At 46.5% G+C, this 26,891-nt stretch overlaps 1 protein-coding gene across 5 annotated transcripts in view; it reads right to left on the bottom strand.

Moving 5' to 3' along the window:
* MYH11 (myosin heavy chain 11) overlaps positions 1 to 26,891 on the bottom strand; it is a 110,076-nt gene that overhangs the window by 78,593 nt on the left and 4,592 nt on the right. For all 5 annotated transcript variants that reach the window (XM_060078192.1, XM_060078191.1, XM_060078195.1 and 2 more), the window contains exon 2: positions 23,020 to 23,176. In XM_060078192.1, coding sequence (XP_059934175.1) covers positions 23,020 to 23,176 — 157 coding nt within the window. The remainder of the gene's footprint in view (positions 1 to 23,019; positions 23,177 to 26,891) is intronic.

Genomic DNA, 26,891 nt, shown 5'->3' with positions numbered 1-26,891 from the left:
CCCTCTTCCACTTTGGAAGTGTCTTAAAATGTTAATCATAAATTCATCATATGACCCAGCTATTCCACTCCTAGGAATCTACCCAAGAGAAAAGAAACATGTGTCTCTACAAGACTTGCACACACATGTTCACAACAGCGTTATCATAATAGCTAAAAAATAGAAACAACCCAAATGTCCATCTGCTGGTGGATGGATAAATAAAATGTGGTCAATCTATACAATGGAACATTATTCAGTCATAAAAACAATGAAGCACCGATACAGGCTACAACGTGGATGACCCTCAAAAACATGATGCTAAGGAAAAGTCAGACACAGAAGGCTACATGTTGTGTGATTCCAGTTATAAGAAATGTGCAGAATAGGTAAATGCATAAAAGAGAGAAGGTAGATTAGTGGTTGCCAGGGGCTGGGGTGGAGTGACTGCAAACAGGCATGAAGGAACATTTTGGGGCTTGTAAGCTGGATTTCAGTGATGCTTACATAACTCAATTTATTGAAAATCACTGAATTTTACACTTATCTTGGGAGGATTTTTGGTATGCAAGTTTTATCTTAATAAAGTAGTTTTTAAATGCTGTCCACGGCCCCCAGTGTCCTCAGATGAGGCCCAGAAGGGGCACCCAAGGCCTCCCGTGACTGGCCCTGCCTGCCTCCCCAGCCTTGGCACTTCTGTGTCTGTCACTCTTAATTCCCCAGCAACCCCACCCAGAACAACCCCCAACGCACTCTGTGCCTTTGTTCAGGCTATTCCGGCTGCCTAGCAGGCCTTTCTGTTCTCCTTTCCTGGCCATTTCCCTCAGTCTCAAAGATGACACCTCTTCTAAGAAGCCTTCCACACAGTGATGGAGCCAGGGGGAGGCTTGGCTGTAAATCTCCGTCAACGCTCCTAAGCTATCACAAATAGTCAACCTTGTTGGAGAGAAGGAGCCCTAAGAAAAGCCCCCAGCCTCCATCAAATCACCTAACTGCTGCCTCTAAGACCCCCCCAGACAGAGATCCTGGAGCTGTCACTGGCTCCTGCCCATCCCCAAGACAGATGTCTCTACCGCCACAGCCCCTGTGCTGTCCAAGCGCCCTGTCCGAAGCTGGATTTTTTTCTCTTTGTTTGTGTCTATGCCCCCACAGAACCATGAACCGCTCATAGGCAGAAGTATCCAGTTCTGGACCCCGCTTCCCTCAGTTTCTGGATCCCCAGCCCCTGAGCCCTAAGTCCCTGACACAGAGAAGGTGTAGCTTTGTGAGCACTGAAAAAAGCCAACCCCAAACCTGGAAGACATGAGTTTCTTGATGGGGAAGTTCAATATACACACAAGAAACTGAGTCACTCATTCATTCATTCAACAAATGCTTTTAGGGCATCTACCAGGTATTCGTCCCCATGCTAGACCCTGAAAATACCACATAATAGTATCTACTACTTAGCACCTCCTCTGTGTCATGCATTATTTCAAGCATTTGCCTGTATTAACTCATTCAACCCCCATACATCCTATGAAACAGACTAATTTTATCCCCATTTTACAGATGAATAAACTGAGGCACAGAGAAATTTTAAAACTTGCCCACAGTTACACAGCTAGTAAGTGGATGAGGCAGGATTTGAACCCAACACCTACTATTGAACACCTATTACGGGCCAGATACACTTTTCTGGCACTTTCCCTGTGTGCTCTTTGACCCTGACCCTTTTAAGTTTAAGGAAACTGAGGTCAGGTAACCCAAAGTCACACAGCCACTTCAGGGACCGACCTGGGGGTTGAAGCATCATGCGTCAGAGTCTGGGGACTTTCTGCTGTTCCAAATACAGGACAGGGCACAGGAAATGGAACGGGGGTCCCTAGGGGCCCAGGCTCCTGCTGGATTAGGGAAGGCGTTGGGAGACAAGGCAGCTTGGAGGGACCAGCAGGGACCAGTCAAGGGAAGGAGTGAGGCCTCCTTCCCAGGCCAGAGAAGCAGCCTTACCACCTAAGGTCTAAGGTGACAAGAAGGAAACCGGGGCAGGAAGTGGCCTCGGGGAGGGAAGGATCTGCTTCCCATGAATCAGCATAGATCCATCCCATCACCGCTGCCACACCTGGTCTGAGAACCATCACTTCAGGTCCAGATCCTCCCCTCCCATCTCCCTGCCTCTGCCCACGCCCCTGCCGTTCTCACAGGGCAGCCAGAGGGGTCTTCTTTTTTCTCTTATAAATTTTTAAAATTTTGGTAAAACATACATAAAATTTACCACTGAGACCATCTTACAGTGTCCAGTTCAGCAGCACGCAGCACGTTCACACTGCTGTGCAACCATCACCACCATCCCTCTTCTTCATTTTCCCAAACGAACTCCATACCCATTAAATAATCACTCCTCAGTCCCTCCTCCCTCCAGCCCCGGGCACCACCATTCTACTTTCTGTCTTTACGATTTTTGACTACTCTAAGTGTCTCATGTAAGTGGAATCGCACAGAATTTGTCTTTCTGTGTTTGGCTTATTTCATTTAGCATAGTTTCCTCAAGGTTCATCCATGTTGCAGCATGTGTCAAAATGTCCGTTGTATGGATATACTCCATTTTGTTTATCTATTCATCTGTTGATGGACACCTGGGTTGCTTCCATCTCTTGGCTACTGTGAATAGTGTTGTTATGACCATGGGTGTACAAATATCTGTTGGTGTCCCTGCTTTCACATCTTTGGGGTACATGCTCAGAAGCAGAATTGCTGGATTATGTGCCAATTCTGTTGAACTTTTCAAGGAGTCGCCATACTGTTTTCCACAGTGGTTGCACCTGTTTACTTTCCCACCAGCAATGCACCAACATTCCAGTTTCTCCACATCCACATCAACACTTAACTACTTTCTGATACTTGATAACAGCCATCCTGACAGGTGTGAGGTGCTACTGCATTATAGTAGAAAAATCTTAAAAGAGTCAGATCAGCCACGGCCTGGTCAAAACCAGCTGGCTAGTCCCAGTGGCCCCCAGTCTCCCCACCATGGCCTACGAAGTCTGGCCTGATGTGTCCCCACCCAGCTGCCTCACTGGCACCTTTCTCTCCTTACCCTTACTCAGCTCCTAAACAGCCACCTGCCCCTCACAGAGCACACACTCTTCCCTTCCAGGGCCTCTGCCTGGAACACTCTCTCCCCGATTTTTGCCATGGGTGATGCCTTCCCATCATCTTGAGGGCTTCCACTCCCGGAGAGACCTTTTCTAAGTCTCTGTCCACAGGGATACAGGCAGTTGCCTCTGGGCACTCAGGCAATTAACTTGTTTATTTCCTTCACATCACTTAGAGCCATCTGCAATGACCTCTTGTGTTTGTCTATCTCCCTATGCTGGAAAGCAAGCTTTACTGGGGAAGAGGGGGGCTTGTCTGTTTTGTTTAACACTGTATCTCAAGTATCTGGCATATAGCAGGTGCTCGATTATATTTGTTAGATGGATGGATGGGAAGATGGATGGATGGATGGATGGATGGATGGATGGATGGAAGGAAGGAAGGAAGGATGGGAGGATGGGTGCATCACTGGGGACCAGAGAGGATAGTCATGACCATATCTGGGAGAGGGAGGCAGACTTACATCACATAAAGAAGATCTGGTCCGCTCCAGGGTCAGATGAATGAGATGACTCTGCAAGCTCCATGGACCCTATGCCCGTCTCCAAACAACCTTCTCTCTATCCCCTCAGATAACAGATGGACATTCTGGTGGCCTGGCTGAACCAAATCCTCAGGGCAAAAGGCAGAAGAGCCAAAAGGCTATTTCATTCCTCTTTCTCACTCTCACTTTTTCCACCTTGAGCTGGTAGCAAGGGCCACAGCTGCCCGCAGGGGCCACGTTCAGGGGGTCTGCGGAGGCTCCCCTCAGGCAAGTCTGACCTCTGAGCTGAGGGCCAGGGGCAGCCCTCGCAGGGAGAAGGGCCACAGGAAAGAGGCAGCCCCTCCTTTGGCATCAGGACTCTCCATTACCACAAAGTCCCGTCTTCTGGCTCAGCTGTGCTGATTCCGATCAGGCCTACATCCTTGCCTCCTGGTACGACTTGTGGCTGCTCCACAAACCTCAAGAAATAGCCACATCGGAAACTCCCACACGTGTGCCCAAGGACAGATGTTTAAGATGGTCACTGCAAGAATATCAGCAAAAGCAAAAGACCGGAAAGAAACCATTCAACCAGTCTATCAACTGCAGACTAGCGAAATACATTTTGGTATTTAAAATCTGGTAGGGCATGGGTGGGGGGCATAAATTGGGAGACTGGGATTAACATATACACACTACTATATATAAAATAGATAATCAACAAGGACCTACTGTACAGCACAGGGACCTCTATTCAATACTCTGTAATAACCTAAATGGGAAAAGAATCTGAAAATGAATGGATATATACATATGTATAATTGAATCACTTTGCTGTACACCTGAAACTAACACAACTTTGTAAATCAACTGTATTCCAATATAAACTAAAAATTAACTTAAAGAAAAATCTGGGGACTTCCCTGGTGGCGCAGTGGTTAAGAATCTGCCTGCCAATGCAGGGGACACGGGTTGGAGCCCTGGTCCAGGAAGATCCCACATGCCGCGGAGCAACTAAGCCTGGGCACCACAGCTACTGAGCCCGCGCTCTACAGCCCGCAAGCCACAACTACTGAGCCCACGTGCCACAACTACTGAAGCCCTCATGCCTAGAGCCCGTGCTCTGCAACAAGAGAAGCCACCGCAATGAAAAGCCCGCACACCGCAACGAAGAGTAGCCCCCTCTCGCCACAACTAGAGAAAGTCCGTGTGCAGCAATGAAGACCCAACACAGCCAGAAAGAAAGAAAGAAAGAAAGAGAGAGAGAGAGAGAGAGAGAGAGAGAAAGGAAGGAAGGAAGGAAGGAAGGAAGGAAGGAAGAAAGAAAGAAATAGAAGACATAAGAAAAAAAAATCTGGTAGGGCCACACAGCGGCACATTGGGCAGCCACTGAAAAGAAACAGGCAGATTGTCATGGACTGATGCAGAACAATCTCCAAGACATAGTAAGTTAAAAAATAAAAGGCTAGGTGACATAGCATTTCACCTTTTATGTTTTAAAAAGAGGGATATATTTTCACACACACACATATACATACCTAAGGTGTACATTCACACACACATCTTCAAATACTTGTGTATGTTGGATATATTGTGAAGCTACTCGACACAGACAGCGATGGTTGTCCCTGAGAAGAGGGTCTGAGGGACTGAGAAGCAGCACAGGAGGGAGACCTCCCTTCAACTCCATCTCCTCTGTCCCGCTCGTGTTTGTGCTATGAGTATGTATGACCGTTCCCTCATCTCACCAAAAATGGGTAATGTAAAAATAGTCTTTATTGCTCTCAAGGAGCCCATTATGACCATGAAACTTAGGAAAGAGAGGAAAGAAACAGCTGCCTGCCTGCAGCGTCCCCAGCAGCGCCCACCTCCAGAGTATGCACTGTGCCGCAGGCACCCCCGAGCTCCTTCTGTGCAAGGTGACCCGTTCCACCCTCACAGCAGCCCCTGAGCTGGGCACTGGCACCACGGCCACTTTATAGATGAGGACAGTACAGTGGAGTGAGGCGACTTGCCCGAGGTCACTGCAGTGGGCTGACCTGTGGCCCCCAAAGAAATATCCACTTGGAAACTCAGAAGGTGACCTTATCTAGAATAGGGGTCTTACAGATGTAATTAATTAAGGATCTCCAGATGAGATCATCTTGGATTTAAGATGGGACCTAAATCAATGACCAGTGTCCTTATTTATAAGAGAAAGGAGAGGGGAATTAGAGGCAGAGGGAGAAGCCACGTGAAGGAGGAGGCAGGTTGGAGGGATGCAGCTACAGGCTGAGGACGCCGAGGACCTGGCGGCCGCCTGAAGCCAGAAGAGGAGAAGGGCCTGGACTGGATTCTCCCTCAGAGCCTCTGGAAGGAACCAACCCTGATGACACCTTGATTTCAGACCTCTGGCATCCAGAACTATGAGAGAACAAATTCTTGTTGTTTTAAGCCACCAAGTTTGCAGCCATTTGTACAGCAGCCCTAGATAATGAACACAGTCACACAGCTAGGAAGTGGCAGGCGGGGACTCAAACTGAGGTGCGTGATCCCAGAGGCCTTGCTTCCAGGCCACGGCTTTGTTTTGTCTCCCTCAGATAACCCACAACCATGCGCTGGTGGCATTTCCTTCCAAGATAAAAACAGTAAAACTTTCATCTCCCCAGTACACTCTGGAGAGAGACAGAGGTCAGCATCACAAGAAATGTGTGGGGGGAGGTACCCTGTGCTGGTACAACCGCCAGCTCCTTGGACTGGAATCAAGGGAATATGGATGCCTGTGCCCCCAACTTCCACCTGGAGAGAGAAGTCTGCTGAGGACCAGTGCAAACTAGGAAACCAGTTCAAAACGGATTCAGGAAGGGGCAGAAAGGCAAGACATGGAGGAACCAGCACCCTGTGATCAGCACCCAAGCAGAGAGAGAACCCGCTGGGGCTGGCCCAGAGCCTGCACTTTTTTAAGGAGTGATTTTGAGATGGACAGACGGACGAGCTATCTCCATCCATCTGCTACAGGGAGACAGGCAGTCTTTCCCAGCAGCCTTGGGAAACCTACACCCAGAGGACGAGAGATTTATACGGTCAGATGCCCGTCCTGAGGCCTCTCCTCCCAGGTCCCCAGGAGAGGGAGTGGGCTCCAGGGAAAGGCTGGGCAGCTGCCGGGGCGGATCCATGCCGGGCGTTGCCAGGGGACCTCTGGCCTGGGACATTCCCATCGGAAACACACCGGCTCCAAGCGTGGGAAGCTAACTGTGCCCTGGTTGGTTATAGGCAGGAGGGCTCAGTGTGGGTGCTGCTTACTGACCCATGCGGAGCCCAGGAGACCAACTTCCCCGGGTTTCCTAGCTGATTCCTTCCCTGAGCTTGAGATCGTGTCTGACACGAGAGAGTGGAGTTCTCTGAATGTGCAAAGCAGTTTCCCCCTCAAGCTTTGCACACACTGTTTCTTCTGCCCAGAGCACCATCTTCATCACTTTTCTACCCACCTAATCCATTCTCTTTTTCTCTTTTTTTTCCCTTTTAGGTGAAATTCACACAACATAAATTTAACCATGTAAAAGTGAACAATTCAGTGGCATGTAGTACATTCACAATGTCGTGCAACTCACACTTCTGTCTAGTTCCAAAACATTTTTATCAGTCCCAAATAAAACCTCATATCCCTTAAACAGTCACTCTCCATCCCCCACTCCCCATAACCCCTGGCAACCACGAATCCGCTGTCTGCCTCTATGGATTTGCCTATTGTGGACATTTCACACAAATACAATAGTACAATATGTGGCCTTTTGTGTCTGGCTTCTTTCACTTAGCATGATGTTTTTGAGGTTCACCCCTGTTGTAACATGTATCAGAACTTCATTCTTTTTTACAGCTGAATAGTACTCCAATGTATAGATAGACCACATTTATGGTTCCACTCATCTGTTGATGGATGTTTGGGTTTTTCCTAGCTTTTGGCTATTGTGAACAGTACTGCTATTAACATTCAAGTACAAGTTTTTGAGCACCTGTTTTCAATTCTTTGGGGTATATACCCTAATCCATTCTTGAAAGGTCACCCTGAGACTCACCTCCTCTATGATACTTTCTCTGACTCCATACCTCCCTAGAGCTAAGTTGGGGGCCTTTCTACTCTACATCCCCCCCAGGGCTGCCATGGACAGTGGTATGAGTTGTACACTGCATAACTCTAAGGGAGAACCATTCACACTGGTCACTGTAGATTTGTATATTTATTACAACCATCTTTCAGCAGATGGAAGAAAGATGCCTTGAGAAAAGGGTACCTTTTTCTAATTCTATAAAGGTACCACCTGTTCTAGTGGTGACCCTGGCTCCCATAGTCCAAAGATTCCCACCATGGTAGCACTTAACCTCACCATGATCATTGTTTCACCTCAATACTTTTTAGGAGAAAAGGATTATTTGGAATGGTAATGGACCATTTTCCCTTAATATGACAGGCAGAATATTTCTTTTTCATGTTAGTAAAAATTATGCTACTTTACCAAAGAGTAGAAACAATACAAATGTCCAACTGGTAAATGGATAAACAAAATGTGGTCTATCTATACAATAGAGTATTACTCAGCCATAAAAAGGAATGAAGCACTGATACAGGCTACAACATGGAGGAACCTTGAAGACATTATGCTATTAGGTAAAAGGAGTCAGTCACAAAATACCACATGTCGTATCATTCACTCCATTTATACGAAATATCCAGAAGAGGCAAATCTATGGAGACAGAAAGTAGATAGTAATGGGGTAGAACTGGGAGTGGGGATGGGGGAGTCACTATAAGAGGCCACAAGTGGGCACAAGATGTCTTTCTGGGATGATAGAAAGATAAACTTAGATTGTGGTGATGGCTGCATAACCTTGTAAATTCACCAATAACTGGTGAATTGCATACTCAAAATGGGTTGATTTATGGTATATAAATTACACCACAATAAAAGTTTTTTAAAAAACAATGTTACGTTTACACCACCTCTAAATCAAGAGATCTGATTCCTTGAACATCATACAGATCTATTCATTTTTCAACAGTTACAAAACTGCTTTTTTTCTTAAATAAGTTATTAATTTTTTATTTGGATTAAAAAATTAGTACACAACAACTGCAGAAAGTTTGGCAAAGACAAAATCCCCCTACCCTGTGATGGTTAATATTTGGATATATCTCCTTTTCATTATTTTTTATAGCGGTTTAGAGTGATTTACACAATTGATGCCATTCGATGGCGTGCTTTTCTAGTCCTTTTCATTTAACATTTGACTGTAAGCGTTGACCATGTCATACAGTCTTTGTTGCTGATATTAAATGGGCTTGTAATACTCTATGGGGAGGCTACTGCTGCTTCTCAACCTCATCTGGTTACTTCCCTCCCCCACTTACATCCCAGCCACACCGGCCTTCTTGGCACTTCCCTAGCTCATCATGCCCATTCCTGCCTCAGGGCCTTTGCACTGCCTCCTCCTTCTGCCTCTAAAGCTCTTCCCTGGTTCTTGATGTGGCCAGCTCCTTCTCACCTTTCATGTCCAAGTTCAAATATCACATCCTCAGATGGAGCCACCTCTGACCACCATGCATCCAGAGCCACTCCCTCAGTTTCTCTTGATCCCATCATCCTGTTTTATCTTCTCCTTAGGGGGGAAAATAACTTTATAATTTCATCACCTGAAATTATTTATTTATTTATTTGCTTACTTGACAAAACTGCTTTAATGCTTCTCCTACTGGCCCATGAGTTACCGAGAGTCAAGGGCTGTGCCTGATCCAGAGGGGCAGGGACCATGTTTGACACATAGTAGGTACTCAGGAAATGTTTGTTGATTTGAATCAGTCTCAACCAATCATTTTCTCTCTCTCTCTCTCTCTCAGAAAGGCAATTCAGATTGAAGCCACAGTCAGCGTTTCTTCCTTTATTCACATATTCACTCAGCAAACAAGTCCAGGGCCCCTACTATGCATCAGGCAATGGAAACACAAAGTTTACTAAGACCTACTTAGTCTTTGCTTTTGAGAGGCTTATGATCCAGTGTGGGGGTCAGATGGGCAAAGAACGGACTGCAAGATGTGGGCAAATGCCACAATGGGTATATGCCAGCAGTGCTACAGAAAGGCTGTTTTAATGCTCCCCGAGAGAGAGGCAGGACCTCTTAGCAGCTGAGGGGACAACTGAGCCACACAGAGAAGGATGTGTAGGAATCCTCAGGGGGAAAGGCACCAAGGAGGCAGAGCATCCCAAGCAGAGGGCCTGGGCCACGGGAAGTCAGAGATGGGAAAAAGCACAGCGCAAGAGTAGAGATGGCAGGGCTGGAGCCCGCATCCCAGCACCACCTGCGCCTGGCTGAGCTGCCGGCCCGGAGCCCTGGGGTCTGCCTCACCTCACACCCCAGACCCAAACGCACCTGTCTTCCCTCCTTCTCCAGGGCCTGGGGGTCTGGCCTTGGATGAGCAGGTGTGTGGGGGAGCTTTCCAAGGACAGAAAAGGCTCCTGTTGTCTTCCCTGCACCCGGCCTGAGTCTCCCAGGAGACGTCCAGCTCCCCACAGACCAGCTATTTCGGCCTGATCCCGACACCAGCTCGTGGTTTCTGGCTGGGGAGCCAGAGGCCTGCAGGCTGACCATAAAAGGAGAAAACCGAGCTGGGCCTGAGAGCAGCCCGGGCTGGCGGCTTCCCTTCCTCCCTCCCGCGCCAGGCTGCTGTGGGACCCATGGAGCGGGAGGTGGCCAAGCCCAGGTCCCCGCAGGGTCACCACTCCCCCCGACCAGGGAAGGACCTGGCCTCCACCAAGTGCAGAAAGGTGGCTCCCTCCCTAATGCCACCCACAAAGGTGGATGCCGAGGGTTCCAGACCCAAGGTCAGTGCTGGGCCTCCACCCTGGGCCCAGCCAGGTGACAGCTCAGGCCCTGCACTTGCTTGCCTGGTGCTGTACTCCCCAGGCACTGTCCAAATCAACCCTCACAACCACCGGGATAGGTGTCTCCTCATGGGACAAATGAGGAAACTGAGGCACAGAGAAGTGGGCGCCTTGGCAGAGCTGGGATTTGAACCCGCTCAAAAGCGACTCCCTAAACCTCTGCTCTGTAAGTCCAGGCTTTCCTCTCTCTACCCTCCTCCCCCCAGCAACGTGGGGAGGAAGAGATTCTGGGTGGGCAGAGGTACTCTGAGAGCTTGTGCTGGACCCCAGCAGGACTCTTCCAGACCCACATGAAGCTCTGGCGTCTTTAATAGCGGAACTGGCCAGCTAAGGGGGTGTGGGTACCCGAAGACCGATATCCTCCCGGTGGCCTCCTGGGCCGCAGCTCCCACCTCCACTTTCTGTGTCCTCCTCTCTGCTCCAGCCCCACAGCCTCGTGTATCCCATCAGCTCCCTTAGGCCCACATGTCACCTCGCAAGGAGGCCTCCTCTGCCCTCCCAGCCTGGGACAGGTCCCAGGGTCCACCTCACAGCTCCCTTGACCTCCCCGACAACACATGTACTTGTGGTTGGATTTGATTAACATCTGCACCCCTCAGTAGACTGTGTCCCCCACCACAAGCCTCCCCACAGTGAGGCCTCAATCAATACTTTTGGACAAAAAAGGGAACAGGGAGCTAGATTCTCTCTGAGGCTGGGAGGCCACAGAGCCGGGAGGCTGGAGCATGCATAGTCCAAGAGGAACACACCATCACCAAGTGTCAGCCAGAACTTCCCAAATCCACTCCCTTAAGCATATCTGCTTCTCCAACTCAACATTTACTGCTTATTTTTTATTTTTTTTTTATTTTTTTTTTGCGGTATGCGGGCCTCTCACTGTTGTGGCCTCCCCCGTCGCGGAGCACAGGCTCCGGACGCGCAGGCTCCGGACGCGCAGGCTCAGCGGCCATGGCTCACGGGCCCAGCCGCTCCGCGGCATATGGGATCCTCCCAGACCGGGGCACGAACCCGTATCCCCTGCATCGGCAGGCGGACTCTCAACCACTTGCGCCACCAGGGAGGCCCAATACTGCTTATTTTTAAAAATTAATTCTCCTTAGCTCTTTCCCATCTGTGTGAGACACCATGGGCATTCCGTAAAATGCTCATCAGAATCAGGTGACCCTTCTTCCTCATTTCCTGCCAAAGAACGTGACCTTCTCATGATAACTCAGAGGGCCAACCAGATGGGGCCAGACAGGTGGAGCTGCCAGCATCCCTCACACCGCCAGGCCAGATGCTGAGCAGAGAGCTGCAGCAAGGACTCCAAGAGGCAGAGAAGCATGCAACCGGTCCCCTCCCTGGGGATGTGTCACAGGAGCACAGTCTCAAGAGCAAAATGACTTGGAATTACTTCTCGGCTCCACCTCTTAGGCAACTCAGAGCATCAGTTTCCTCACCAGGAAGGGATAAAAACCCACACATTCCAAGGATGTGAAAATGAAATGAGACTGGACACACAAAGAGCTTAAAAATACCCAAGGCCCATTCAAAAGCATAATAAGTGCTATTACTATTAGCTTTTTTATCATTACCACTCCATCCTCTCTGTCTTCTACAACAGGGAGCCAGTGAAGTGGTTACAGACGGCAGTGATTCTGTCCCAGGAGGACAGGGTATCAGGCCAAGTTCAACCTTTTCTAATTATAAGGCCTAAGCCAGTCCCTTAGCCTTTTGGGGCCTCAGTTTCCTCATCTGTTAAATGGGGGTAACAGCACTACACTATCTACCATACTGCCTCAGAGAATGTTTCCAGGGTGGCCAAAGGTGACGTTGTCAGGTTTGACACTCAGCTCGGGGGCCAAGCCACTCGGTGCTCTGAGCCTCAGTTTCTTCAGTCTGTCAAATGGGGAGGCTGTCCTGCAGGGGACCGGCAAGGGCCAAGGGAGGCAGAATCTATGGGGCAGTGAGCCCAATGCGCATCGCTGCCCTTCCTGTCTCTGCTGAGCTTACAAGGGAGCCTCTTGGGGGTTGGGGGAGCACAAGCCAGCCCCCCAGTGCCTGCCGGCCATGGTCAGAGGGTTCAGACTGAGTGTGGGAACTTGCAAAGCAGAGAGTGGAGTTTGGATCACTCCACTCCCACAGACTTCTCTGCAGCCTGAAGAGGGTTCAGCCAAGAGCCTGGGCTGATAAAGTTCTGTAGCTGTTGTTTTTTTTTTAATCCCCTGAGAGTGGTCATTTGGTGCTAATTAGGTGAGGACACAACACTTCCAGTGACAGATCCTGATGGTTCCTCTCGTCTGCAGAATGAAATCTCATCTGCCTTTCACACCATCCCTCACCCCAGGGACCCACAGAAGGGCGGTGGGAGATCCAAAGTGGATTTTGTCGGGAAAGCTTTGGTGATGCTTTCCCCACACTCATCATGCTAATTTGCTGAAGTCACTAACGTCAGCTTCCCAAGTGCTGGGCCCTCAACACTAACCCCCTGAGATGTAAGGAGACAGCCCTGCAGGAGCAAACAGCCTTCTATGGGGCAGGAGCGGCCTGTGCAGCAGCTCAGCATCACCCACTTGTCCAGAAAGCCCTGGGCTTTGCAGTCTGATAAACCAAGTTCAAATCCACTCTGATACTCATGTGTCAAGTTCTTCACCTCCCTGAGCCTCAGTTTCCCCAACAATAAAATGGGGCTAAAAATAGCACCTGCCTCCAGGGTTGGATTATCTGACCAGTCATGTAAATATAGGTCCACAAGCAAAGGAAGGGAAGGAGGTAAAAATAAAGAACATTTCAAAGGAGTCAATATTTGCTACATCTTAAAAACTATCATAGTAAATGTCATGGGAAAACTTAAAACTTTGTTGGCTTTCATTACTTTATAGTTTACTGTTCTTTTTATTCTGGATTACATGTGTGGGCACCGTAATAGTTTCAGGGCTGAATTTAAAGGTTCTAATCTGATCCTGTCTCCCTTGTGGGTTTGTGGGAAGGATGAATGGAGATTATTCCTGGAAAGCCCTGTGCATATAGGAAGCACACAATAAAAATCCACTATCACCATTATTGCTTCTTTGGAAAAGAAGGAGTGAGAGAATTTCCATCAAAAGATACTGGGTTGGGGCTTCCCTGGTGGCGCAGTGGTTGAGAGTCCGCCTGCCGATGCAGGGGACACAGGTTCGTGCCCCGGTCCAGGAAGATCCCACATGCCACAGAGTGGCTGGGCCCGTGAGCCATGGTCATGGAGCCTGCATGTCCGGAGCCTATGCTCCACAACAGGAAAGGTCACAACAGTGAGAGGCCCACATACAGCAAAAAAAAAAAAAAAAAAAAAAAAAGATAGTGGGTTGAATTGTGAAAATGACTATACTACCCAAAGCAATCTACAGATTCAATGCAATCCCTATCAAAATACCACTGGCATTTTTCACAGAACTAGAACAAAAAATCACACAATTTGTATGGAAACACAAAAGACCCTGAATAGCCAAAGCAATCTTGAGAAAAAAAAATGGAGCTGGAGGAATCAGGCTCCTGGACTTCAGACTATATTACAAGGCTACAGTAATCAAGACAGTATGGTACTGGCACAAAAACAGAAATACAGATCAATGGAACAGGATAGAAAGCCCAGAGATAAACCCACACACATATGGTCACCTTACCTTTGATAAAGGAGGCAAGACTATACAATGGAGAAAAGACAGCCTATTCAATAAGTGGTGCTGGGAAAACTGGACAGCTACATGTAAAAGAATGAAATTAGTACACTCCCTAACACCATACACAAAAATAAACCAAAAATGGATTAAAAACCTAAATGTAAGGCCAGACACTATAAAACTCTTAGAGGAAAACATAGGCAGAACACTCTGTGACATAAATCACAGCAAGATCCTTTTTGACCCACCTCCTAGAGAAATGGAAATAAAGACAAAAATAAACAAATGGGACCTAATGAAACTTAAAAGCTCTTGCACAGCAAAGGAAACCATAAACAAGACGAAAAGACAACCCTCAGAATGGGAGAAAATATTTGTAAATGAAGCAACTGACAAAGGATTAATCTCCAAAATATACAAGCAGCTCATGCAGCTCAATATCAAAAAAACAAACAATCCAATCCAAAAATGGGCAAAAGACCTAAATAGACATTTCTCCAAAGAAGATATACAGATTGCCAACAAACACAAGAAAGGATGCAAACCATCACTAATCATTAGAGAAAAGCAAATCAAAACTACAATGAGGTATCATCTCACACCGGCCAGAATGGCCATCATCACAAAATCTACAAACAATAAATGCTGGAGAGGGTGTGGAGTAAAGGGAACCCTCCTGCACTGTTGCTGGGAATGTAAATTGATACAGCCACTATGGAGAACAGTATGGAGGTTCCTTAAAAAACTAAAAATAGAACTACCTTATGACCCAGCAATCCCAGTACTGAGAATATACCCTGAGAAAATCATCATTCAAAAAGAGTCATGTACCACAATGTTCATTGCAGCTCTATTTACAATAGCCAGGACATGGGAACAACCTAAGTGTCCATCGACAGATGAATGGATAAAGAAGATGTGGCACATATATACAATGGAATATTACTCAGCCATTAAAAAAAATGAAATTGAGTTATTTGTAGTGAAGTGGATTGACCTAGAGTCTGTCATACAGAGTGAAGTAAGTCAGAAAGAGAAAAACAAATACTGTATGCTAACACATATATATGGAATCTAAAAAAAGTGGCTCTGAAGAACCTAGGGGCAGGACAGGAATAAAGATGCAGACATAGAGAATAGACTTGAGGACACGGGGAGGGGGAAGTGTAAGCTGGGGTGAAGTGAGAGAGTGGCATGGACATATATACACTACCAAATGTAAAACAGATAGCTAGTGGGAAGCAGCCACATAGCACAGGAAGATCAGTTCGGTGCTTTGTGACCACCTAGAGGAGTGGGGTAGGGAGGGTGGGAGGGAGAGAGATGCAAGAGGGAAGAGATATGGGGATATATGTATATGTATAGCTGATTCACTCTGTGATACAGCAGAAATTAACACACCATTGTAAAGCAATTATACTCCAATAAAGATGCTAAAAAAAAAAGATAGTGGGTTGAACACAGGTATTTAGTGCTTCTTCCTCCCCAAACCTTACTAAAGTGACAGTAAAGGGGTTTTTCAAAAACACATGAAGCCGTTCAAATGAACAGAAGAGGAGAGAACAGCAGCACAACCTGGGAAGCCAGCAAATGGGATGAGTGATGACAGCCCCAGGAGAGAAGTCTAAGCTGGCGGTGGGGAAAGTGGAGAAGCAGAGCCCCCTGCCTCCAGCCCCAAACCTCAGTAACTGGCAGCCCCGGGGCCTCGGGAAGTGGGTAGGGGGAAAAAAACCTCACAACGACTGATTGAATGTTTGTTTGAGAAGCTGCTAGACACTCCAGATACCTTCTACACCCCTACAGCCAAGTGACTGCCCTTCCCACAACCCATAGAAGAGGGGCAGATTTATCCTCTGGAGAGGAAGAAATAGAGGGTCTCTGTCTTGGGGGAAACCAGGGACCATACTGACAGCAGGAGGATAACACGCAAGTTTTATCCCACAGTTTGAAACCCTCAGCCTCTTCTCAACTAGACCCTCAAAATGGTGGTAGACAGGTATTTTCCCTCCAGGCAGAAGATTGCACAAGTCTTCTCTGAAGAATCTCATCAGCCCAAGAAAAAAGACTGAAAGATATAGCAGAAGTGCCCAGATGGAGCAGCCCAGCTTCACCAGCCCATAGCCCAGCTCATCATCAGCAAGCTCCTCCTGCAAGCACAGAGCTGCCATCAACATTTTGGTGCCCATGCATTAAAGCATCCCAGATGAATGGACAGCCAATAATTCACCGGGCATCTGAAGAAAGCCAATAAGACAAACATAAATTAAAACAAATAAAAAAGAAAATATGCCTCTTGGAGGAAACAGAGACCTACCTGTGGAAAAGTACCCTCCAAGAAAAGGGACATACACGGAAAAAGAATGTTATAAGAAAGAAACATTCAAGAAACAAAACAAAGCTCTTGGAATTTTTTTTTTTTTAATGAAAGCAGTAATTGAAAACTCAATGGAAGGTTCATAAGATAAAGTTGAGGTAACTGCCCAGAAAATAAATGAGACGAGAAAGATGAAAATCATAAAAACAATCTAGGAATTCCATTATGGAAATAAGAAAACATCTAGAAAAAAACAGGAGAGAGAATACAAAGAGAAATAAATCATTAAGGACATAATTCACAAAAATTTCCCAGAATTTAAGGACATGAGTTTATAGATTATGAGGGTCCACTCAGTCTCCAGCACAATGGGTGAAAACAGACACATGCCAGATTCCACCATCATAAACAGGGGGATAAAGCAGAGTCAGAAAAAAAAAAAAAAGCTTCCAGAGAAGGAGAAAAAACTGGTCATACACAAAGGATCAAAAATCAGATTGGCTTTTTTTTTTTTTTTTTTTTTTTTTGCGGTTCGCGGGCCTCTCACTGTTGTGAGACACACAATCAAAAAAAAGCAATCACAAGACAGTGCAGAGCTCAGCTGTGAATAGCATCTACACAGTCATAATAATGTAAACTCTGAATATAGTTTTCATCAAGGTTAATACAAAACTATGTTGGGATTCTATGAGATAGGGCGCGCATGCACGTGTGCTGGGAGGAGACAGGAGGCGCAAAGCAAAGGGGTGACTGAGCTAAATCCTCATGTTCCATGATGAAAAGTCAATAGGCTATTGACTAAAACAGGGAAAAAATTAAGATATTAGCAATATACTCAAGTTTTTTAGTGATTACAGAGGTAACTATCCAAAAATCAGTTAAAGGGTTGATAATGGATACCCCTGGAGAAGGGGAAATTAGAGAAGCAACAAAGGAGAGCTATTTTCCTTAATAAGCCTTGAGGAATTGACTCTGAATCATCTTCACATATACCTTCACTAAAAATAAAAACCAAAAATGGAAAAAAGGAACAAAGAATCCCTTTAGGCATGTAATACTCTAGCAGCCTATAGAACGGTGCATATGGAATGTTAATATTTGTGGGAAAATCTCGAGGAGAGGGAAATAGATATGTATCTGCACACATGTGCAGAAAATATCTCTAGGAGAATATCTAATAAACTAGAAACCATGGTTCTCTCTGGGGAGGCAAATTAGGCATCTAGTGCACAAGGGTTGAAAGGAGAGAATTTTCAGCTTTTGAATTTGAATCTATCATCTCTCCAAAAAAAAGGAAAAAATTGGGAAATGTAAAAAGTAAACACGACATCATGTACACATACACATATATAAGCTGCATCTTTAAATGCCTACTTCTCCCATCCTCTTCTTCCCCAGGGGCTTGGCTTCCTTTGGGGAGGGGGTAAGTCAGTGAATTACGTCTTAGAAATCCCCTCCCATATTCCCAACTCCCCTGTTACTATTCTCAGCCAGAACGCCACCCCAGCTCCCCTTTCCCCTCTTAGTAAGCCAGCAAGGCTTGTAACTCCCCACCCCTCTCGGACAACCCACCCACCCCCATCCTGACCCTGGTTGGTTCTTTTCTTTAAACAACTCTGAGAGTTCTTCCTTCATTCATCACAAATACTAACGGAGCAGCTACTCCACACCAGGCACCAGCAAACATGCCAGAGATTCAGTGATGAGCAGGCAGACAAGGATGGAGTTTGTGGGTTTTATGAAGTTTAGCGGTCCTCAGGAACTTAAGCATCTACGTCACATATTTTAAACATTTCATTCTGTATTCAGTGGACGTGTTCTCCACCCCTTCCCAGCCCCACCTCTTCATACTCCATCCTGTTCCACAGAGGACTTGAGGAGGAAGCCACAGCTGCTAGCTTGACCCCTCTAAGACGGAAAGTTCAGCATGATTCAAGCCAAATGACTGTACAGCCTGGGATAGCAACATTCACCAATAGAGTCACAAACCGGGCCCACATGTTCCTTCACAAAAACCAAATTCCCACTTTCTAGAGAAAAAAAATTATTTTTCCCAAACGTATATTTTTCTCCTTGATTTTTTCTTGGCGGGGGAGGGATTTTTTTCCATTGGAGTCTGTCATCACTAATTTGCCAGGAAGCACCAGGTAAGGCCAAAAGGAATACATACGTAGCAGCTGTTGATTAACATTTAATCTAAAAAGAGCTTATCTTTTATGGTTCTGTGCACTCATGGCTGTCATTTTCTCTTGAGGTTTGAAATTTCAAAGTAATTTTATTTTTTAAAATTAATTTATTTATTTTTGGCTGCATTGGGTCTTCGTTGCTGCACGCAGGCTTCCTCTAGTTGCGGCAAGCGGGGGCTGCTCTTCATTGTAGTGTGCGGGCTCCTCATTGCGGTGGCTTCTCTTTGTTGCGGAGCAGGGGTTCTAGGCGCGTGGGCTTCAGTAGCTGTGACACGTGGGCTCAGTAGTGGCTCGCAGGCTCTAGAGAACAGGCTCAGTAGTTGTGGTGCACGGGCTTAGTTGCTCCATGGCATGTGGGACCTTCCCGGACCAGGGAATGAACCTGTGTCCCCTGCATTGGCAGGCGGATTCTTAACCACTGTGCCACCAGGGAAGACCCTGAAATTTCTAAGTAATTTTATATTTCACTGTATAATTCTGTGTTAAAATATAGAGCCTAAAAGGAATGAAATGTTATCAGCCCCAGGGGCCCTGGTATAGAGTATAACATTGCCACATGGATGGGAAGTTGTCTAGGGAGATGAAAGTTATCACAACACAAAAATATTCTTCAATGAGACAACTATTCAGGAAATCAGACCCCACTGAAACATCTTTCTCTGGTCTGCATCACTACTGCCCTCCGACTCAAAGGCTTCACCTTGCCAATTACTGGGTGTCAACATCCATTGTCTTGATACAAACACAATGAAGTGGCAGCTCTGCAAAACTGTTGATTTCCCTGAAGGTGCAATGTCACATGTCCATGCCCTCTGAAAGGCCACAGAAAGTCAGATCAATTCACAACCAAATATCAGAGAGTCGTCAGGAAAGGTAACATAACAGGGGCTTTGAGGCACTGTGCTAAACGCCAAATAAGTAAAAGCCCGTGGCAAAAGTGGTAATCTCTCCAATAAGTCTGCAAAAATTATCCTCTTACCCTACACTGTAGAAATCAAGCATGACATGAAGAATGGTGTCTTATGCTCTCACATGGTTCTGTCCAAAAAAAGTTAAGGCAAAAAAATGAATTAATTTTATACTCAATCTAAGAATTAGCATCTAGTTGAAAGTACCACCAAATTCCTATTACATGTAAAATAAATAAGCCTGTGTTCATAATTTGCAGTGTCATCTTTCAAGCCCGTCAAGCCCCTTTCCCCCTTAATCTACAGTGCCTGTTTTAAGTGATTTTTTTCTGGAACCAATTATTTTCAGATAGTCAAAACGTCCTTCATTTCATGACATCCAGCTCAGTTAGTGTATGAAGGTTTCATAGCAAAATGTTAATGGTGGTGATCTCTGGGTGATAGAATTATGGGTGCTGGTATATTCTCTTTTGCTTAAATATATGTTTTACTTTTTCTAGAATCAATATATAAGATTCAAGTTTTTTTTAAAGTTACACATATATATTTTAAGAGCACGATGGCAGTGCTTCACTGTCACTCCCCCCCTTCCTCTTTGCTAACGAAATTTTCTTTCATTCTTGTATTCAGATAAAATGTGCTTAGTGGGAGCTCCCTCAGCTCCAGGAAAGAACCAGGAATAGTCCAAACCAATCATAAATGTTCCAGTCCTCTTTGCCAATGATTGGTTTAGAGGTTGGCATGTGACCAAGTTTTAGCCAATCAGGCATAAACGATGCCTGCTGAGAAGCCTCTGGAAAAGGTTTTCCTCTCTGATAAAAAAGAAACATAGGAAAAAACCAAACCCTCCACATCCTTCACGCTTTCGGATATTATCACATGAGGATGTGATGTCTGGAGCTATGGCTGCCATCTTGTGACCATGAGGAGGTAGCCAAGAAAATCCCAAAAAAGTCTGGTTTTGAGGTGCTGAATTAGCTAAGCCTGAAATCATCAACTTTCAGACTATTTGCAATGCGAGGTAATAAATTCCTGTTGTTTAAGCCACTTTAATTGGTTGCTATGTTTCTCACAAGCAAAAGCACCCCAAATGATACAAGCACTGTAACTTTGTGATGTTCAGCTTCCCAAAGAGGTGTGTGAACCACCATTTTATACTTTTCCATTAAGGGAGACCACACTGATTTTTTTTTTTTTTTTTTTTACAAAAACACATACATAACTCCAAGAGTCATCACTTTACTACCTGAGATTTTATCTCCACAACCCTCTTTGCAAGGCTCCATATTCTAGCCTTTGGAGGTAATGGTAGTCTTTCATCTGGAGTGGTCCAGCTTGAGTCACACCTGTGGGGTTTGGCTAACCCTGTCAGTAACCCTTGGGGAACTTATACCTGAGCCCCTCTACCTTGGGGGGTTATATCTCCTAGGCACACCTGGATCTCTGCCCTCAGGAGCTTCCAGAACTGGGCTCCTTTCAATTCCCAACTCGGAACATTCCTGGAGGAAGATATTTCAGGGGTTGCAAAGTCAAACACAGGGACCAGGCAGTTAACACAAACAAGTGCATCAGGCCAGGTGAGAACTGGGGAACTGGAGAACTCATACTCCCTCTAAAGGGGCAGCTGACAGGTGGGATCACATGTTGCCAGACGTTCCAATACTTTCAAAACAACCTAGAAATCTGATTTTCTATGTACAATCTCCAAATTTTTAAAAGTTGGCAACTAATTTAGGTATCCTTAAAACTCCATGTGGTGGAGAACAGTATGGAGGTTCCTTAAAAAACTAAAAGTAGAATTACCATACGACCCAGCAATCTCACTACTGGGCATATACCCTGAGAAAACCATAATTCAGAAAGATTCATGTACCAAAATGTTCATTGCAGCTCTATTTACAACAGCCAGGACATGGAAGCAACCTAAGTGTCCATCATCGCATGAATGGATAAAGAAGATGTGGCACATATATACAATGAAATATTACTCAGCCATAAAAAGAAACAAAATTGAGATATTTGTAGTAAGGTGGATGGACTTAGAGTCTGTCATACACAGTGAAGTAAGTCAGAAAGAGAAAAAACAAATACTGTATGCTAACACATGTATATGGAATCTAAGAAAAAAAAAAAAAGGTCATGAAGAACCTAGGGGTAAGACGGGAATAAAGACACAGACCTACTAGAGAATGGACTTGAGGATATGGGGAGAGTGAAGGGTAAGCTGTGACAAAGTGAGAGAGTGGCATGAACATATATACACTACCAAACGTAAAATAGATAGCTAGTGGGAAGCAGCCGCATAGCACAGGGAGATCAGCTCGGTGGTTTGTGACCACCTAGAGTGGTAGGATAGGGAGGGTGGGAGGGAGGGAGATGCAAGAGGGAAGAGATATGGGAACATATGTATAACTGATTCACTTTGTTATAAAGCAGAAACTAACAAACCTTTGTAAAGCAATTATACTCCAATAAAGATGTTAAAAAAAATAAATAAATAAAACTCCATGTGGACCAAACCAAACTTATCTGAGGGCTGGATCCAGCCTACCAGTTGCCAGCTTACAACCTCTAGACTATTCACACCTAAAAATCACATAACAATTGTGCACAGCTTTAAAACTGCCAAAGCTCTTTTCTGTTGCCCTTTCCCAAGTCTAAGGAGAGCAGAACTCCTGTATCTCAAGACCAGATCCATTTATACGAGGAGGTATTCCATTTATGGTAAGAGGCATGAGGGAACTTTCTGGAACTATTTCCCATCTTGGTCTGGGTGGTGATTATACAACTGTAGACAAGTAAAAATTAATTTTAGGCTGGACACTGAATTTGTGCACTTTTTGCTTTCTACTGTATGTATGTTCTACCTCAGTAAAAGCTATTAATGATAGTAATAATAATAATACATAAACATGGAGGTAATATGCAAAGGTCTTCAGTGAGGAAAAGCCTGTTTTACAATCTTCACCACAAGCTGAGAGATGGATCCTATCACTCTCTTTTCACAGATGAGGAAACTGAGGCTGGAGATGAAAAGACATTTGCACAGGATCCCGCAGGGTGTGAGTGACAGCCGGTTGCAAATCCACATCTGGTTGGCTCAGCCCCAGAGCTGTTCCTGACCCACTTCCTTTCCCAGGTGAGAGCATCCTACCATTTTCCAGACAGCTGGCCTGCCCAGGGCCTCAGGCAGCCCGGGGGGGACAGCGAATTCTGGAGCGGAAACCAGAGCGGGCCCATGTCCATATTTGCCCAAGCTATCTGCCCTCCTTTGCCCTCCCGGGCCGCAAACACAGATGTTCAGTTTGCTTTTTCCCTTTTTCAGTCACAGCCCTCCTGAGGCCCAGTGCTGCCTGCCAAACTCCGCATTCTTGGCGAGAACTGCAGTCAGGCAGGACAGGAGGGGCCCTGGGAGTGACTGTAAGCAGCCCTGGTGGGCTCCCTGGAGGAGGAGGAGCTCCATGCACCCATGGGCGGCTCACCTTGCAGCATGCTCCGGTAGGCTGTGTCAGCGATTGCGTAGATGTGGGGGGGCATCTCGTGCCGCTTCTTGCCCTTGTACATGTCGATGATCTTCTCCGAGTAGATGGGCAGCTGCTTGTAGGGGTTCACCACCACGCAGAAGAGGCCCGAGTACGTCTGCCAAACAGAGAACCCATCTTATTTCCAGAACCCAGCAGGGACGAGAGCTTGGACAAGCAGCCCGTGGGGTCCAGCCATGAGAACACACACCACGGCCTGCATTGTCTGAGCACCACCGTGTGCATTTTCTCACTTCATCCTCACAGTGGCAGCCTTAGACAGATGTGCTCAAAGTCTCATTTTAGAGATGGGGAAACTGAGGCTCAGAGTCCTAGTGGGAACCTCTTGGCATCACTGACTCTGGATATAGGGGAAGAGGAGCAAGGGGCAAGACTGGATTGCTAGGGCACCTGTGTTATAGTTTATAAGTTCTGCGTTCAGATCCCAGCTCCACTCTCACCGCTGTTGCTTCACCTCCCTGAGCCTCGCGGGCTTAAATAACATCTACCACTTCTGGAGCATCTACTGTGCACCGGCCACTGAGCTAAGCACTTCACAGTCATCTTCTTCTTTAATCCTCACATCCACCCTGTGACAGGGATACTATGATTTCCCTGCTGCCCATTTGACAGATGAGGAAACTGAGGCTCAGTGAGGTTGTCACCAGGTCACACAGCTGCTGGGGAATTCAGAATTAAAATTGCGACTGCTAACCCCAGAGCTCATACTCTCGACCATGAACAAAGCACACACTCTCTTGTCTGTAAAATGGTGATGAACACAGCTGCCTTTAAATAGGAATGGTCCTGACACGTTACAACACAGATGAACCTTGGAAACATTACACTGAATGAAAGAAGTCAGACACAGAAGGTCACGTATCACATGGTTCCATTTATATGAAATGCCCAGAACAGGCAAATCCACAGAGACAGAAAACAGATCTCTGGTTTCCAGGGACTGCAGAGACGGGGGAATTGGAGTGACTGCTAGCTGGAATGGGTTTCTTTGGGGGATTATAAAAATGTTCTGGAACCAGACAGTGGTGATAGTAGCACTACACTGTGAATGAGTGTATTACTGCCACTGAATTGTTTCCTTTAAACTGATGAATATGGTGAATCCATATGATATGGATTTTATCACAATTTAAAAAAAAAGTCAGGAATTCCCTGGCAGTCCAGTGGTTAGGACTCGGGGCTTCCACTGCTCGGGGCCCGGGTTCAATCCCTGGTCGAGGAACTAAGATCCCGCAAGCCACAGGGCGCAGCCAAAAAAATAAATTAATTAATCTTAAAAAATTGTCCTATATGTATATGTATAGCTGACTCACTTTGTTATAAAGCAGAAACTAACACACCACTGTAAAGCAATTATACTCCAATAAAGATGTTAAAAAAAAAAATTGTCCTGCCCTACCAAGCGCAGAGGAGCGTGTGAAAATGATCAGAACAGGGAAGGGGGGGCGTGAAGATGCTCGCACACCCTGCTGTGCTGTGCCTGGGGGAAGCGCTGTCCTGGTTCTTACTGTACGCTGGCCTTTCCCATGAGCTGAGGTCACAGCCCAGGAGGGAGGCACCAACCTGTCCCACAGGAACTGCTTTTCCAAACAATAACATCAGTGCTGCCCAAGGCTCTGATGGCCAGGAAGCATGTCTTCCCTCCAACTCCCCCGAGAAGTGACTAAAGGAGGAAGAACAGATATTCCATCACTGGGTTTCACTCAGAGAAGTGACCAAAGTCACTTTCACTTGACCAAAGTCACCTAGCGAGACCCTGGCAGCACTGAGCTCCAACTTGGCCCACTCTGAGGAGTGGACACTGTCCATAAGGCTGTGGACCTATCCCTGTCCTACAGAAACAACAGATCATTTGTTCATTCATTTACTCATTCATTCATTCATTCATTCTGTGTGTGCCCTAACACTGTGCAAGGCTCTGGGGTTATACTGGAAGACAAAACACACAAGGTCCTGCCCACAAAGGGCTTTCAGTCATGCTGGCAACTGGTTGAAGAGTGGGAGCCTCCCTCCAGGGCACCATTTGCTAAGGGACAATGATGATGAGAGTTGGGCCCGGGCGCAGGGAGAATGATGTTCCTGAAAAGGTACAGGACTGGTGGGGGAGGGAGGGAGTAATCCCCCAGGTTCTCACCACTCCCCAAAAAGGGCAAGAATGAGGTCAACATAAGGCTTATCTAAACATCCATCAGCCACTTATTGAGCACCTACTGTATACCAGGTCTGTGTTAGATGCTGGAGACAAATAAATCAATGATCATTCCTGCCCTCAAAAAGCCCCCAGATCAAAAGGACGTTCAAAAATAACATCATAAGAACAAGCATGGAGCCCAGCGTATTTTGGGAGCAAGGAAGAGAAGGCCCTAACCCACATGGCGGGTGCTCAGAGAAACTTCAGTGGGGAGGTACTCCCTGCACTGAGACTTAACAGATAAGGTGCTAAGCAGCTCAGGTATAGAGTGGGTGCTCACTAAATGCCTGCTAAATGAATGCCTGAGGGGTCAGTTAATTACAAAGCTTCCCTGGAGCAGGGGCAGTGCTGCCTTCGTCTCTGTGACCCGGGGCCTTGCACTGGGCTGCACATAGTAGGTGCTCAATAGACATTCGTTGAACAGGTGGCAAAGCTATTCCAGGGCAGGGTCTGTGTGTCTTGTTCATCTGCGTCCTGGTCCCCAGCTTGGGGCCTCCATGGAGTAAATGCCCAACAAACGATCAATTGTTTGAATGAAGGCCAACCAAGCCCCACCTCCTCTTCAGGCCTCAACTCCACCTCCAGCTCCTCTCAGGCCATGCCCACTGCCACTGCCATGTCCTTTCCAGAATGTGTCATTTACAACCCTAACCACCCGTCCAGGGACCTGGAGGCAGTAAAGGGCAGTGTTTAAGAGTATAGGATTGACTACCAAGGATTTGTTGGAGCTCTCATTCTGCTACTTCTTGGCTGTGTGTCCCTGGGCAAGTCTCTTGTCCTCTCTGAGCCTCAGTTATCCTCATCTGCAAAATGGGCAGGTGTAATAGGAGCTCCTTCATTGGTTTGCTGTGAGATAGCCCTCGTGAAGCATTTAGCACAGTACCTGGTAGGTAATAGGGGCTCAATAAATGTTAGTGACCATCCAGTGCTCCCTTTGTTTCATGATGATGAAAACCTTGCCACCTTGGAAACTTCACATGGAATGTCCTCTCTCCCTGGAACACTTCTCCCTGATCTTCCCAGAGCCATTTCCATCTGCTCTTTCAGGGCTCAGTCTAAATGTCCCTCCTAGACTGCAAGCTGCACACCACCGTATATCTAGCACCCAGCACAGGGCCAGGCACATAGCAGACACTCAATAAATATTTGTTGAATACAATGGATAAAAGAAAGAAGGGAGGGAGTGAGGGAAGGAGGAAGGAAGGCATGGCTCTCCCAACTCCATCATCAGCTTCTGAAGGAGAAATATCACCTTCCTCCTGTTTGCCTAGGACACCTCCTGGTGCTATGTACACAGCAAGCACTTAATCCATGCTTCCAGACAGATCTGAACTCTGTCCAGTTCAGCACATCTTTCCGGGGCACAGTGGCCCGACAGGAAGGACTAGGAAGGCAGTAGCACACCCCACACAGAAGCTGGGCTTCAGAATCTGGAGTCTCAGTCTCCATTGCTCCAATTTGGTTGGTCTCACCTGACCCAGCCCACCAGCACTTGACTGTGTTTCTGCTTCCCCATCCCCACGAGCCCCTTTCCAGCTGGTCAAGTTCAGGTTTCAACATCCCTGCCTCCCATGTCCCAGCCGGCATCTCAGGGCCCGGTGCCACAGCAGGTCCCAGCTGC

The sequence above is a fragment of the Mesoplodon densirostris genome, chromosome 16, assembly GCF_025265405.1.
Source record: "Mesoplodon densirostris isolate mMesDen1 chromosome 16, mMesDen1 primary haplotype, whole genome shotgun sequence".
Lineage (NCBI taxonomy): Eukaryota > Metazoa > Chordata > Mammalia > Artiodactyla > Ziphiidae > Mesoplodon > Mesoplodon densirostris.
This window is presented reverse-complemented; position numbering and strand designations above follow the sequence as displayed.